Here is a 15,662-nt window from a genome sequence, read left to right as displayed (position 1 = left end):
CGGTTAGCGGCGCCCCGAGGGGCTGGGCGGGGGCGGGAGGGGGTGCCGGGCCCCCAGCCCCGGGGGCTGCCCCGCCGCCCCGAGCCCCTCGGCCGCTGTCCCCGGCTCTCCCGCGCCAATCACCGCACTTGGCCGCGCTGCTTAAATATGCAGCGGATACGTCATCTCCGAAGGTGGATCGGGCGTAAGTGGCCAATATCTATATAAATGTGGCCGAGGGGCGAAGCGGCAGCAGGAGGCGAGCGGGGCCGGGCGGGCAGCAGCCGGCAGGGCCCGTCGCGCAGCGCCCGTAGCCGAGTCGCGGGGCGCCGGCTCCCCGTGCCTGACAGCCGCGCCGCCCGCTTCGTCCCCGCCGCCGGAGGAGGATGCCGGCCGGGCCCTCCTGGACCGAGACGGCGGCGCTGGTGCTGCTGGCCCTGGTTCTGCTGATCACCCTGTGCCGGCACCTGTGGGCGCTGCGCTGGAGCCTCAGCCGAGACCGCGCTAGCGCCTTGCCCCTGCCCAAGGGCTCTATGGGTTGGCCCTTCTTCGGGGAGACTCTGCACTGGCTGCTCCAGGTAAGGCGCCGGGGGACGGGGCGGGGTGGAATGGGACTGGCGGGAGCCACGGGCTGACCGGCAGCTCGTCCCCAGGGCTCCCGCTTCCACAGTTCTCGGCGGGAGCGGTACGGAAATGTCTTCAAGACCCACCTCCTGGGCCGGCCTGTGGTGCGGGTGACAGGCGCTGAGAATATCCGCAAGATCCTGCTGGGTGAGCACACGCTGGTCAGCACACAGTGGCCCCAAAGCACCCAGATCATCCTGGGCTCCCATACTCTGCTCAGCTCCACTGGTGACCTGCACCGCCAGCGCCGCAAGGTGAGCCTCACTGCCACCCTGACAGGGCACACGGCCCAGGCGGCGCCCGGGCCTGGGCCTCGGTGGCATGCGTGCTCCCCCTGCTTTAACTACCTGCCTCTCTTCCCCCTTCTCCTAGATCCTGGCCAGAGCCTTCAGCCGTGCCGCCCTGGAGAGCTACCTGCCGCGGATCCAGAAGGTTGTGAGCTGGGAGCTGCGGGGCTGGTGCAGGGAGCCAGGCTCTATCGCAGTTTATTCCTCCGCTAAAACCTTAACTTTCCGCATTGCAGCTCGGATTCTGCTGGGGCTCCGCCTGGAGGAAAAGCAGTTCAAGGATCTGGCCAAAACTTTTGAACAGCTGGTGGAGAACCTCTTCTCCCTGCCCCTCAACATACCCTTCAGTGGGCTGCGCAAGGTACTGCCGCCTGCACTGCTCCCTCTGCCTGGGGGCAGGGCCTGGGCCCTGGCGGCACAGACCCTCTATCCCTAGGTCCACCAAGGGACATTTCTGATGGGCCAGGACATCTGCAACGCCCCATTCTAGGTCTGAGGGCTTGGTGTCTTACCTACCCATGCTATTCCCCCTTTTCTCTGCACTACTCACCTGCTTTTGGCTGGCTTCCAACACCTCTGGGTTCTGGCTCCAGCTCATTGTACAGCATAGGGCTCCTCCCTCATCCCATATGCTGCCTCTGGTGAGTCCATCATGTCTGACCCTATCCCGTCTGAACTCATGTCAGCCCATAGAGGTGTTTGGGCATTAGCACAAAGACAGGAGGGCACAGCAGACCTCAGCTTAGCACCTCCTCTGAAACTCAGGCAGGCTGAGAATTTATGACCATCTTATGATCCTCGGTCCCTTGAAGTCCAGCAGCCCAGGGAGAGGGACAGTCTCCTCTGCCTCTTTCAACCTATAGTTTCTTGCCTGCTGCTCTGCCCCTCTTTGCCTGCCTCTCCACACTCCTGCTCTAGGTACAGGTCCTACCATTCTTCCTCTCACATTCCTCCCTCCTCTAGCTTTGGGTTCTCCATCCTTACCACAGCTGAAGTCTTCTGTCCACTTTAGCCAGGTCTTCCCTCATCTCTTATTTCCACTGTGAGGTCTGCCCTGTTGGATTACCTTACCCAAACAGTCTCAGTTCTCTCCCAGCCTCCCTGCTACTCTTCGTCAAAGCTCTTGTTTTCCCTGTTCAGTTTCCCTTTGCAGGTTGTCACCAGTATGAGCTTTCATCCCCCTGCCCTCTTTCAGGTCAGCCAAAGCCTGTCTGGCCCTAGACCAACATCTTCAACTTGCCTTTAGGTCTCCTTGTCCTTCTCCTCGTTCCCTGCCGTTTTTACGTTGTCCAATCCTTCCCACCTCAAACCTAAGCCTTTGTATCTTCTTCCCAATATCTGGCCAGGGCCATCTTTAATTTCAAATTTCTGGTCCTTATGGCTTTTGCAGGAGACATTTTAAAGAGAGTCGTACAGTGTGACTCCAGCATCCCACTTTGCAAAGGCATTGCTGATCACTTGACTTGCTGAGATCTTACAGGAATGTTTTGCTGCACTGGAGTGCAACACACCGGAAGATGAGCTGACTGTGATTACTGTGTCTTTATCCACTATTCCCTTGTAAAACCATTTGTGCCTTGCTGTCTGGACTCAGTTTTCTTGTTACCTTTTCTTGTCCCTTGGAATAAGCTTCTTTTGGACCTGACACAACTGTAGATTTGCTCAGTGCAGATGCCTATGAACTTGGTAGCATGGGTTTACTGTTGTCTTTTCCTCCCAGAGAGTTTCTTGGGCTTGTTGCATTTGATTCACAACAGCAAGGCAACAGAAGGTGCAGCATTTCCCCCCACACTGCTGCCTCTTGCAAGGCTCTGGGGCTGGGCAGCAGATTAAACAGTTCTTGCTGTTACAGGTCCTGGGATTAAGGATTGCTACACTTGGGTTCCCATGGTCTCTCTAGAGAGGGGGACAGTTCCTAAGGTTCTCCTGAACTGTGTGTGCCTCTCATAGGGAATCAAAGCACGGGACATGCTACATAAGTTTATGGAGAAGGCTATACAGGAAAAACTGCAGAGAAACCACCCAGAAGACCACAGCGATGCTCTGGATTTCCTAATGAACAGTGCCAAGGAGCATGGCAAAGAATTCACCATGCAGGAGCTAAAGGTAAGGAGAGCCTCTGCCTTGCAGTGCCACTCCTGACTCAGTGGCTGTTTGAGAGATGTGGGCTGAGGGCCAGGAGAGGCTTGTGGGGAGCTGGGGACCACCCCCAGCTGCTGGCTCCTGCCCCTTCCTACCTGGTGAGGACACCAGCTCCTGCACTCAGCACACTCTTATGCCTTTGTAGTTTTGTGTCTCTTTGCCATAGAAGGGACCCTTTTGAAAGGGAATTAATGCCCCTTCTACCTTTCCTCTTCATGGCCACAAGCCTTCAGCCTGATGTAGGATTATGTGGCTGTGTTAAGGCTTGGCACGTCCGTGCACTCAGTAACCTCCAGGACTCTTGGAAATATTCAGAATTACTTGTGTGCTTCTCAAACACAGCCCAGCACCCAGCTTAGGGCAGGGTGTAGATCACATCACTGGACTCCTCAGGGCTGTGAGCCCAGAAATGTCTGAGATGATTAACCAGAATAGGTCTAGGGATGAAGCGCTGGATTCCAGGTCATTCCCTATCACCTCCTCATTCATCAGATCATGTAGCCTGTGGATTGCTATGATGGAATGTGATGTGTGGCTGTGACATAGGGATGAACCCAGTAGTACTTACTGAGCCAAAACCACCAAGTGAATGTGATGAGCATTTTGCCAAAGATCTTGGGGAAAAAAAATTGTCGATAGTAGTGCATCATTCATAGTTCCAGGTCACTTGGTATCAGTGGATGATAGATGGCATTGCACTTATATAACAAGTTTTGAAGCAGTTTTGCATGGGTACAGCAGCTGGATACGTTTTAAAGTATTTGAATATAGTTCAAATGTAGTTTTACTATTTATTTTAGTATTTCAGGATAACTATCCAAAGACTAATGTTTTATAAATATTTTGTAAAAATACAATCTCTAAACCTAAAATATTTGAAAAACTTTGAGCAACTATTAGATATAATTATAACCAGTATATATTACTAAATAAATTTTATTATAATTATTTATTAAATTATTCAATCTAACAATGTTTTATTGTAATGTGATTTTAAAAAATAATTGACAGATTCAAAATGTGATTAAGATTAATTAACCTCTGTTAGTATTCACATTAATATTATGCAAGAATAGTTTCACAATCTCTCATCATTCCCCGACTCTGACCACAAATGGAATAAGGAGATATTAAATGTAACATTGAGTGACATGGCAGCAACCTTGGGCCAGCTGATTCAAATTATAACATATTCATACGTTGTTATGTACCTTCATGGTTAGAAAATTTTTATATTTAACAAAATTACTTTCAAACTGAACTGCCTATGCTTGCAATTATGGCAATATTCTCCACCCTAATAAAACAGTAGTAGAGGTCTCATTTAATGAAACAGTGTAACTGGATAAAAAGTCCAAAGCTGTCTCAGAGTTGTGGATATATCTGTCTTTGAGAGACACTCCAGACACTGGCACAAACTAGTCACTAATCTGCTTTTTGTTCAAATGATCTGGAAAGACAGTTTTCCCAGAAATTTTCCTAAATACACTGTGATTTGTACTGCTGCCATGGACTCACCAGGGCCATTGAAATGTAAAGGTCATTAAAAAGATGTTGCTTTGCCAACAATACTGTTTTAAAATATTTTAAACCTTAGGAAGATTAAAAATAATTAAAAAATATTTATAGTATAATAATGCTGTCACTAGCTGGGTGTAATGCTGCCCATTCTGCCTCCCAGGACAGGCACAGTACTGGTGAAGAAGATTGGGAATATCCTCCCTTCCAGTCACTGGTTCTGTTGGCCTTGCAGAGGCAGGGAGGGAAAGTTGTAACAGCAGCTGTGACACAAGTTCTGCAGCAGGACTGTCAGAGGTTGATGCAAAGAGCATAAGGGCTGTTATTTCAAACCTAAGAGCTTGCCCTAAATTCCTTGCATGCTATTGAAATGTTTTGGGGTTTAATTGCATGTGGTGGAACTGAGAGGTTTCTTTTCATCTGTTTCTGTTACCTTGTGAATGTAAAAATTCCTGTTAATGCCTGCAGGAGGTGTGATAGGGGCTGACAGGGATCTGTTGTTCCAGGGGTTTTATTTCAGCTGAAAGATGCCCTTGAGAGCTGCACTTTGGCAAAAGCATCTAGACAGGCAAAATATGGCACTAGGGATGGTAGCAAAGAGTCATCTTTGTTACATGATCCTTAACTTTATCAGATTTGAATCCAAGTACCTTCAGTCTTCAAGTGTTCTTCTCTGTGATGGTGGCTTCATCTCTCTAGAACCGGTTGTGTCAGAACTATTTAAAGTCCAGACACAGTCATGTGAAAGGAAACTGCTCTGTGTCCCTGTGGGATTTTGCTCTTTTTTGCCCCTGGGCTGGAGCAATTAGTGCTCTGTAATACCAGTCGGGTCCCAGGCCTTCCATGGGGGCAGTTCCTGGTACTCCTTCCTTTGGCTTCTCCTTGACTTTTGTCTCTGGCCTCTGGCCTCAGCACTCCCAGCCCTGTGCTGTGGACCCACTGGCACTTCAGATGGTGCTGTAGGTTTGAGCATTATGTTTGCTTTCAGAGATGTGTCGTGCCATGAGCAACCCTTAACTTTTGGGAAACCATTTGCAAAAGTTGGTCAGAGGTTGCTGCAAACAGCCCCCAGCAACCTGGCATGTGCTGTTCCATACAGACCCTGCAGACAGTCTCACAAAGGCTGGGAGGCTGCAAGGGGACCTCTGCCCTTGGACAAGGCACACATTACAGATTTGGCTGTGCTGTGGCCCCTGTATTAAAGCTGATTAACTTCCTAACTTGTTAGGGGTACATCTACTGTGGCGCTGTTGGGAACTCCGCTGTGCTTCAGACTGTACAGCCTGAAAAGCAAGCAAGTCCTTTGCCTGGTCTGTGCTCCCTGCTGGCCACAGTGCTTCCCAGGCTGACCTGCTCTAGCAGAGGCCTTTATGCTTTTGACTCTTGCCTTGAGTCCCCTCCCAGGTAAGATCAGTCACAAGTGGAGATGCATCAAATGCAACCCATTTTAGCTGCCAGCACATCTAGAATTGCGTATAAACTACTGCCCATAACCACTGCCTGGACAGAAAAGTAAAAGCTGGGTGCAGAGGGGAATTGGCAGATGATGATAAAAAGCATAATACTTGCAATGGACTTCACTCAATGTGCTATAATGCATGATAAATGCTGCCTTAAAATTGGTTATACTTGTGAGGAAAGCTCAGGAGAGTTGGATTGGAGGTAATGTGTACTCATTCCAGCTGTGGTTCTGCAGCAGTCACTTGGCAAGTGGATGTCCAGTTCATACAGAAATGCTTTGGTCCCTGTCAACTCAGGATGGGTGTGGGTTTGGGGAGAGCAGAGTGGGGTCCAGGGCCCCCTGCACAGGGGCAAAACCTGCAAAAGATGAGAACAATCTGAGACACAATCACTTTGAAATGTTATTTAAACTTGTAATTTTCATTCCTCTCCCAGGAATCAGCAATTGAACTCATATTTGCTGCTTTTTTCACCACGGCTAGCGCTAGCACCTCTCTGATCCTCCTGCTGTTGAAGCACCCCTCAGTGATTGAAAAAATAAGGCAGGAGCTGATGTCCCATGAGTTCTACCAGCAGAGTGAGTGCTGCCCTGCAGGACCCTGCCTGGACACCCTGCCCATCCAGAGCAGGGACAGAGAGAAACCACTTTCTCACCCCATGGCCAATGACATTCACAAGGACCAGAGCCAGCCCCCAGCCCCAGTGGAGGAAGATTCCCTCCAGCCCAGCGCCCTGCTGGAGCCCACTGTCCCCCGGGGCACCCCCTGCCCCGGCCCCCAGCTCCCGGCACCGCCGGCGCAAAGCTGTCACTGCACTGCAGACATCAGCCTGGAGAAGCTGAGCCACCTGCGCTACCTGGACTGTGTAATTAAGGAGGTGCTGCGAGTGCTGCCCCCAGTCTCCGGAGGCTACAGGACGGCACTGCAGACTTTTGAGCTCGATGTAAGTGTCACACACTCCAGCAGGCTGCTAAAGAACTGCTGCCTGCTGTTGTGAGCAAGCACCCTGTGTCCCGCACAGTGGTGGTGCTTGGCAGTGTAGCTCAAGGGGAAGTGTCGCCCAGCAACCTCTCTGAGTCTCAGTTGGGCTGGGGAGAAAAACTGTAGAGCAGGTGGGCAGTACAGTGGGGCTGTCTGCAGGCACCCTCTGCTCACCCTCCAGTAGCACAGGTATGTAACAGCCCTCTCCTCCCTCTTCTCTCCCTTCTCCAGGGCTACCAGATCCCCAAAGGCTGGAGCGTCATGTACAGCATCCGTGACACCCATGAGACAGCTGCTGTCTACCAGAGCCCCCCCAGCAGCTTTGACCCAGAGCGCTTCGGTGCCGGCCGGCCGGAGGCTGCGGGCCGGTTCCACTACATCCCCTTCGGTGGAGGGGCACGCAGCTGCATCGGGAAGGAGCTGGCCCAGGCCATCCTCAAGCTGCTGGCCATCGAGCTGGTCAGCACAGCCCGCTGGGAGCTGGCCACCCCTGGCTACCCCAGCATGCAGACCGTGCCCATCGTGCACCCTGTTGATGATGGGCTGCAGCTCTACTTCCATCCCTTGCAGCCCAGCCAAGGCCACGAGGCCTGAGCCAGTGAGGGGTGCACTGCTCCCCTCAGCCCTGGGGCCAATGCCCCTCCACAGCTGCCAGGAGCAGGTCTCTGCTTCCCCAGGCTGGGAATGCTACTGGGTCACTGCTAAACAAAACCTTAAAGGTCTATTTTTCCTCTCCTGTTATACGGGCTGGTAAGGTGTGCAGGGTGCTGCAGCAGAGTGTCCTACAGAGTCCCACTCCTGAGCACTGGGCCAAAACCTCCTGAAGCTGCTGGCAGGGCGCATGTGCCATGGGGACTCAGTCAGCCCCTGCCCCATACGGGCCCCCAGCCACCAGGGATGGGGAACAAAACTCCCAGACCCACAGCTAAGACTCCCAGGGTTATCTCCTGTAGGTGTGTTATAGGAGAGGCAGGACAAACATCCTGCACACTGTAGCTTTTTAGATGAAAAAAGAGGGTGGGGGGCTCTGCAGGAAAACACAAGCCAGAGTTGCCCAATCCCCAGCATCGACTCTAGGTAGAATAATAGGGTGTAAAGTGGTTTTTATTGTAAATATTTAATCTCATTCATGCACTTCCCATTAGAGCTGGCACAAAGAAGATATGTCTCATGCACCCACTAGTAGCAGCTGTGTATGTTGTGCTTTTGCACTGTGCTGCTGCTTGGGGTCTGCCATGAAGCCATCTCTGAGGTCCCACCAGGATATTCTCCCCAGCCACAGCCTGCCCATGGGATTGGCATGAAGCAGGGGGAGGGGGCTTCGGGGAACAAATGTTTAGTAAACAGACATTTCTGAATATGTCTGATTTGTGGTAGAAAGTCCCTTGTTCCTGATGATGCTGTTCGCATTGCAGAGGGAACATTTGCAAGGTGACACAGGCCCTGTGGTAGCTAGCTGGCTGGCCAGACTGTCACCTCTGTCAGCCCAGCTCTGCCAGGGAAAGTGTCAGGACAGCAGTTCCATGCGTCTATCCAGGGGGTGGTACCCGAGGCTAAACGTGGGTGCTGAGGGCACCTGTTTAGATGGCTTTTGAGTACTCCTACAGGGTATTTCTCTCCCATGTAAAATAAGATGAAGTGAGTCCTGTTTGTGTACTGAGAACAGAGCTGGGCCCAGGTCCTTGATCCACAACGACGTGTTTATACATTTCATTCAGCTTCACTTCTACTCCCCACTGTCATGCATTCTGTGTGAATGCAGTGGGAAAATAATCTTCCTTATCCCTCCAGAGCATCCCATGCCTGGAGGTGTCCGTGTGCTCTGTGTGAAGAACCAGCTTGACCTGTGAGGGCCAAAACATGGCACAAAGACTGTGTCCCTTTGGAAAGACTCTTGGGAGCTCTCCAGCCTCCTGAAACTCTATCATCAGCCTGCCTCGGTGCTAGAGATGGCCTTGCCCTGGCCAATCCCCCTTGCCTGGCCGTGCTGGGGCACTGCAGCAGGGCGTGTGCTGGCATTAACTGTTGGAGAGCTGTGCAGCGACCACCACGCTACCACGGGCAGAAACCTGGCTCCCAAACGTGACAGGTCAAATCTGGAAGAGGTTGAACTGCAGGGCTGAGTTAAGTGCTATTGGCAAGTCGACCCTGTAGTGAACCAGAGCCTCTGGCCCTCCTGACCTTGTCCTGAAAGGTGAATCTTTTTGCCTATCAGAGGTGAAATCAGTAGATGGTGGCTGCAAGTGGCAATGACTAACTTTAATTAGCAGGCGCTACTGGCTGGCTGAGACCGCAGGCGATTCAGGGTCTCACCATCCGGCACCCTGTGCAGGAAGGTCAAGGCTCCTCCAGCAGCGCACTTAAAAATTACCCTGAGCTCCAACAAGCCCGCTGAAAAATGTAACGTGAATCTAGTTAAAAAAAGAAAAAAGAAAAGAAACAAAAAGGAACTGATAAACTGATTTTGTTTGCAGATAAACACAAGCATTTACAAATGAAGTGTAATAATTGTTACTTGTAACCAAAGTTTGTTCATATTAGGCTGTTAATTTCTTGACCCCCTTCCAAGATGTTTTTAATTATCCCTTTCACTCTTTACCATTTGATTCTTTTCAAGCCGATGGCTGGGGAATACACAGCTGGGAAGATAATAAAGCCTTCCTGTGGCAATTATCGGTGCTCAGGCCACCGTATCTCGTTATTTTGATAGACAGTGAACTTGGCGCGGTTGCCGGCCGGGTTCACGCAGATGTCACGGTCCGTGTTTTAGGTCACAAGCAGGTCAGCGCCCGGCAAGGGGAGAGCGCCGGGTCAGGGCGCGGCCGCCGCTCCCGGCCAGCGCCGGCCGGGCCCACGGCGAACCCCGAGGGGCTACCGGCCCCGGGGCCGGGGGAGTACCCTCCGGGGGGTTCCCTCCTGGGCAAGGGGCTGCGGAGGCGGGCAGCCCCGCTCCAGCAAGGCATCGTAAGAGGAGGGCGGGTCTCGCGTGATGCATTGATTGTTAGAAAAATAATTAAAAGCGACATCTCTCTCTCCCCTACACAGACACACACACAAAACTTCCAGCGTTTATTGAGCTTGTCCGGGAACAAGAAAGCAAAGGAACTGGGAGGGAAAAGATAAAAACCGTAAAGAAAAAAAAAAGTTTATTGGCAGCAGCTGTGGTCGGCGGAGAGCTCCAAGCCCCGCAACCGCGGTCCGCGCCGGGCGCCCCTTCCCCAGCAGCTCCTGCGCCGCACCAGCAGCAGCCCCAGCCAGCGCCGCCCTCCAGCTGCCCCGCTCCCGCCGCCCGGAGCCGCCGCTCCCGTCCGAGAGCAGCGCCGGTGCCCGCCCGCCCCTCTGCGCCGCGGCTGTAGGCGGAGTGCCCGGCCTTGCCGAGCGCCTCTTCCCGGCCGCGGCAGCCCCGACGGGATGCCGGAGAGCCTCAGGCGAGGGTGGGCAGTGGATCCCGGGGAGAGGAGCTAGGAACGGCTAGTTTGGTGTTTCCTTTCCGCGCTCACCTTCTTTTCCCTCGGTGACCCTCGCTTGAACCTGCATCGGGAGGCTGAGACGGACTGCTGCCGGCGGCTCCTTCCTCCACGGCCGGCAGAAATACAAGCCATGCCTTTCGAGGTGAACCAGGGGACAGCGGAGGCTCCTCCGCCTATACTCCGGCACAGCTGCAGCTCTGCTCAGGGGGTCTCCGGGCTGCCCCAGCATGGGGGACCGTCCGTTCCTGCCGCCCCACGGTCCCGGCCCGGTGTCTCCCGCGCCCGGCCGCTACATCGCCGTTCCCAGCCGACAACGGTGGCGGGCGGACGAAGGAGCTCCGCAGAGCGCATCGGCGCCGGGCGGCAGCGCCGCGGGGTAGGTGACTACAGACAGCCAGGCCACCGGGTGCCGGCGCGGGAATTTCTGGGCGCAACTGCTGGTCTCTAACGAGCATCGGTAATAAATCCGAGGACGAGGAGGCGGTGGTGGCCGACCACCGGTTGTCAGCTGTCTGCAGCGTCCCGCAGCCCACTCGCCGAGCGCGATGCAGGGTCAGAGAGCCCGGAGCCGCTGCCGCCGCCCCCGACAGCACCTTTCCTTCCCCGGCAGCGGTCTGTGGCGGGTAGGATGCACTACGCAAAGCAAATAGTTAAAGATTTCGAGGGGAGGAGCCAGGCCGCAATCCGCAATTAAAGATGAACTTTGGGTGAACTAATTTATCGGACCAAGGTAGGGGTGGGCAGCAACCTGGGAAGGGTATAAAAGGCGGCCCGCGGCGAGCCCAGCCTGCGCACTCAGAGCTCCCGGGGGGCTGGGCGGGAGTCGCTCCCCAGTCATGGGCTTCTCCGCCCTAGTCGCCAGCGCCCTGTGCACCTTTCTGCTACCCCTGCTACTCTTTCTGGCTGCCGTCAAGCTCTGGGACCTGTACTGCGTGAGCAGCCGCGACCCCAGCTGCCCGCTCCCGTTGCCCCCGGGCACCATGGGGCTCCCCTTCTTCGGGGAGACGCTGCAGCTGGTGCTGCAGGTAAGGCCAGGCGATGGCGCGGGGAGCGGAGAGGCGCGCCTCTGGAGCCAGAGCTCCTCGGGCTACAGGGGAGGGAGATGAGCGGCAACTTTGACAGGCTCCCGTGCCCAGGTGGGAAACAGCTTCTCTCCCTGCCTTTTCCTCTCATGCTTTCTAAAATTTATTTTATCATTTCCCCCTTCTCATCCCCTGTCTAGAGGCGGAAATTCCTGCAGATGAAACGCAGGAAATACGGCTTCATCTACAAGACTCACCTCTTTGGGCGGCCCACGGTACGGGTGATGGGTGCCGAGAACGTGCGGCACATCCTGCTGGGCGAGCACCGGCTCGTCTCCGTGCAGTGGCCCGCCTCGGTGCGGACCATCCTGGGCTCGGGCTGCCTCTCCAACCTCCACAATGGGCAGCACAAGCACCGCAAAAAGGTACGGACCGACGGCGGGCGGGGAGCGGGCGCGGTCGCCTCGGGCGCGGCGGCTGAGCCTGTGTCCCGTTCCTCCTCGTCCCCCCGGGCAGGTGATCATGCGCGCCTTCTCCCGGGACGCCCTGCAGCACTACGTGCCCGTCATCCAGGAGGAGGTGAGCGCCTGCCTGGCGCGGTGGCTGGGCGCCGCCGGGCCCTGCCTGCTCGTGTATCCCGAGGTGAAGCGCCTCATGTTTCGCATTGCCATGAGAATCCTGCTGGGCTTCCAGCCCCGCCAGGCCAGCCCCGACGGCGAGCAGCAGCTGGTCGAGGCCTTCGAGGAGATGATCCGCAACCTCTTCTCTCTGCCCATCGATGTGCCGTTCAGTGGGCTCTACCGGGTAAGGCTCACGGCGGGCCGGGAGGAAAGAGGTGCCCCAGCTGCAGGAGCACGGGGGAATCGGGGGGGAGGGATGGCAGTACTGTCTCTAAAACCCAAACTGCTCTCCCTCCTGCGTGGTCAGGGCTTGCGGGCACGCAACATCATCCATGCCAAGATCGAGGAGAACATCCGTGCCAAGATGGCCCGCAAGGAGCCTGAGGGGGGCTACAAGGATGCGCTGCAGCTGCTGATGGAGCACACCCAGAGTAATGGCGAGCAGCTCAACATGCAGGTAAGGCTCCCCTCTCTTTCCTTCAGGCCCTCTAAGAATGTCACGCTTACCTTGTGGGACAAAAGGGAGAGCAGGAGATGCTCTCTCTCCCCATGAAATAAACCAGCTAGTGTTGAGCACTAGGGTGCAGAGGCTGCAGTCAGGCTGTTGGATGCGGAGACATGTCCACAGGGAGTATAAGCACCACCAACCACCTCCATCCAGACCCGTGGGTGTCTGTTCCAGTTTGGGAATGATGTATAGCATTGCAGTGGATGAGTGGGCCTGGCAGAGATACTGTGTTCAAGGCCTGGTTTAAGCCTCTTCTGTCCTTTGTGTAAGGAGCTGAAGGAGTCTGCCACAGAGCTGCTGTTTGGGGGCCATGAAACCACTGCCAGTGCTGCCACGTCGCTAATCGCCTTCCTAGGGCTCCACCATGAAGTCCTGCAGAAAGTGAGGAAAGAGCTGCAGGTCAAGGTTTGTGTCTTCCCCAGATGCATTTCACAGGAGGGGGCAGTGGGAGGAAGGTACCTCCAGGACAGGTATCCCAGACAGGACTCTCTTTGATCCAGGTGGTGCCCTACTTTCAGAGGTGGCAGGAAAATACAGCTTGTAGCTGAGGGGCCGCTGCTTTGCAGTGCCAGCAGCCCTGGCTGCGTGGTTCATGGATGTCATTTTCCTTTCTAGGGGTTACTGTGCAGTTCCAACCAAGAGAAGCAGCTGGACATGGAGGTCTTGGAGCAGCTGAAGTACACAGGCTGTGTCATCAAAGAGACCCTCAGGCTGAGCCCGCCTGTTCCCGGAGGATTTCGGATTGCACTCAAGACCCTTGAACTAAATGTAAGCAAGGTTTGGGCACAACTCCTCAGAGCAGCTGCAAAGTATTTTGTGCTCATGTAGCCTGTCTGCCTTAGAGTGACCTGCAGGAAGCCAGGAGGAGAGGTGGGGTGCACTGATGTGTCCTGTCCCGTCACTTCACTATATTTAACACAGCAAGGTGCTCCACATCTCCTTTCTGTTCTTTTTTTATAGGGTTACCAAATCCCCAAAGGTTGGAATGTTATCTACAGTATCTGTGATACACATGATGTGGCAGATCTCTTTACCAACAAGGAAGAATTTAACCCAGATCGCTTCATGTCTCCATCTCCAGAGGATTCCTCTAGGTTCAGTTTCATTCCTTTTGGTGGGGGCTTGAGGAGCTGCGTGGGCAAGGAGTTTGCAAAAGTCCTTCTAAAAATATTTACAGTGGAGCTGGCTAGGAGCTGTGACTGGCAGCTGCTGAATGGACCTCCTACAATGAAAACGGGCCCCATAGTGTACCCTGTGGACAATCTGCCTACCAAATTCATAGGTTTCAGCGGCCAAATCTGAGAGCTCAACACTGGCCTCAAACGGATTTCTATATAGCATTTAATATGTACATAGTAACTTTTTATAGTAACAAAGGCCTTTAAATATTTAAAACTTGTAAATGTACAATAGTTATTTATGTCTTCTAAGTATTTCAAGAGGCTATGATATTTTTTTCCCCAAGCACTACAATTATGGGTCTCTGATTCATAATTAGATAATGTTATTTCTATAGAAATAAATTTCCCCTATTTAAAAATATCATTGAAAGCTGGCCAGCTAAGCATTTGAAGACATTTCAGGATGGTGTATGTATAAGAAATATCCAAAAAGCATTCAAAACAATGGTAACTAGCTACTCATCCAAATTACCTGAAATGGTTGCTGTTTGAGAATGTTTTCAGTATTATTTGTGTCTAGATTGTATGTTTATGTGTAAATTTTAAGTTTGATAATAAAATTTATTTTTGATGATCCTTTGTATGAAGATCTGTGTGTATGCTAGAGAGTAACTTAATCGATTGGCTCTAGGGTTTGGTTGTAAAGCCTAATATGCTTCTGTGAATGAGGCATTTGCTGCTTTTGTGTTAATAAGTCTTCCCTCCTTCACCTGCAGTTGCTTGTGAGTAGTTAATTGTTTTAAATTTTAGCTGTAAATGCAAGAACAGTACAAAACCACATGCTTGCTGAAAACTGCATGGAGTGATGGCAAGTGCTACAGGTCTCCTTATCAAGCGCATCATGCTGAGCCACAGTAAATAAGAAAGAAAAGGAAAGCAGGATAATGTCACATAAGTCCTTCTCTGGAGCTAGTTGAGGAAAAAAATCCATAAATGTCCTCTCCTGCCATATTAGTGCTGACCTGTGTAAACACACCCCTGAATCTTGTTCTCTGTTGAGCTTGCTGGCTATGAACCTTTACTTAAGAAGGTGTCACTTTTCAGCTGGTAGAGCAAATAAAATCTGCTTATTTCTCCTTGAAATGCAACAGCTCTGACTAGGTCAGAGATAGAGCATGCATTTGGTTTAAGAACTTCTTTCCTGGAATTCAGCAAAGTGAAAACTAAAAGGCAGGCACTAATGTGAATTGATTAACAGAGAATCAGCTGTTGAGATGCAATTCCCCAGGGGTGTGTAAGCAGGGCAGATAAAATGCCCTAGGCATGACCCCTATTTTGGCTTAACCATAAGGGGTTTTGTGGCCATCCCAGCTTACTACACCTATTAGTCTTCCCTCAAAAGTCAAACAACAGAGGCTGGCTCTATAAACATCTACAAAGTAAACCAATGTAATTTAGTGTCATGAGCGCTTGTAGCACCATATAGAATAATTAAAATTTTTGTTTACTTCTGGAAAAGTCACTTTTTTTTATGTTCTCCCAAGATCAAAATTAAGGACAAAGCTAAGTTGTCCAAAATAGCTGCAGGTGCTTAATAGCCTCTATGAGGTTTGGGATTTTTTTAAAGGTGTGTTTCTATAATGTATTTGATATGTTTCCAGCTAGCATTTTAAACACAGGAGCTTCTAACATATGGCTTTAGATACAGCCTACATATGAGTATAACTCTCAATAATTTTTTGTATTCAATTTTTTGTAGCCCCAAAAAACATTCTTTCTAAAGTGCACCTGAGTCTTCTTGACAGTGTTTAAAATCTTAAATATTTTTTCCTGTGCAAGATTCTTGTACCATTATGTTTCTCAGGGACTTGACAAGTTTAAGACCCCTTTATTACCAATATAGTAGTGGAAAACTGCAAACCTTGATCCT

At 52.1% G+C, this 15,662-nt stretch overlaps 2 protein-coding genes across 2 annotated transcripts; both read left to right on the top strand.

Moving 5' to 3' along the window:
- Positions 1-365: 365 nt before the first annotated feature.
- Positions 366-9,753, top strand: LOC103813913 (cytochrome P450 26C1). The gene is made up of 6 exons (XM_018911167.3): positions 366-557; positions 633-857; positions 976-1,251; positions 2,841-2,996; positions 6,447-6,953; positions 7,223-9,753. The coding sequence occupies exons 1-6, from the start codon at positions 366-368 to the stop codon at positions 7,583-7,585; spliced, it is 1,719 nt and encodes a 572-aa protein (XP_018766712.3). The 3' UTR covers positions 7,586-9,753.
- Positions 9,754-11,228: 1,475 nt separating this feature from the next.
- LOC103813914 (cytochrome P450 26A1) lies at positions 11,229-14,963 on the top strand. The gene is made up of 7 exons (XM_009087287.4): positions 11,229-11,486; positions 11,684-11,908; positions 12,000-12,287; positions 12,411-12,560; positions 12,882-13,016; positions 13,227-13,379; positions 13,572-14,963. The coding sequence occupies exons 1-7, from the start codon at positions 11,298-11,300 to the stop codon at positions 13,911-13,913; spliced, it is 1,482 nt and encodes a 493-aa protein (XP_009085535.2). The 5' UTR covers positions 11,229-11,297; the 3' UTR covers positions 13,914-14,963.
- Positions 14,964-15,662: the final 699 nt, after the last annotated feature.

This window comes from Serinus canaria, chromosome 6, assembly GCF_022539315.1.
Source record: "Serinus canaria isolate serCan28SL12 chromosome 6, serCan2020, whole genome shotgun sequence".
Classification (NCBI taxonomy): Eukaryota; Metazoa; Chordata; class Aves; order Passeriformes; family Fringillidae; genus Serinus; species Serinus canaria.
This window is presented reverse-complemented; position numbering and strand designations above follow the sequence as displayed.

Coding starts and splice junctions, on each gene's coding strand:
- LOC103813913 (XM_018911167.3), top strand. CDS start 366: ATGCCGGCCGGGCCCTCCTGGACCGAGACGGCGGCGCTGGTGCTGCTG. Junction 858..975: donor TGCACCGCCAGCGCCGCAAG/GTGAGCCTCACT, acceptor CCCTTCTCCTAG/ATCCTGGCCAGAGCCTTCAG. Junction 6,954..7,222: donor TGCAGACTTTTGAGCTCGAT/GTAAGTGTCACA, acceptor TCCCTTCTCCAG/GGCTACCAGATCCCCAAAGG.
- LOC103813914 (XM_009087287.4), top strand. CDS start 11,298: ATGGGCTTCTCCGCCCTAGTCGCCAGCGCCCTGTGCACCTTTCTGCTA. Junction 12,561..12,881: donor GCGAGCAGCTCAACATGCAG/GTAAGGCTCCCC, acceptor CCTTTGTGTAAG/GAGCTGAAGGAGTCTGCCAC. Junction 13,017..13,226: donor GGAAAGAGCTGCAGGTCAAG/GTTTGTGTCTTC, acceptor TTTCCTTTCTAG/GGGTTACTGTGCAGTTCCAA.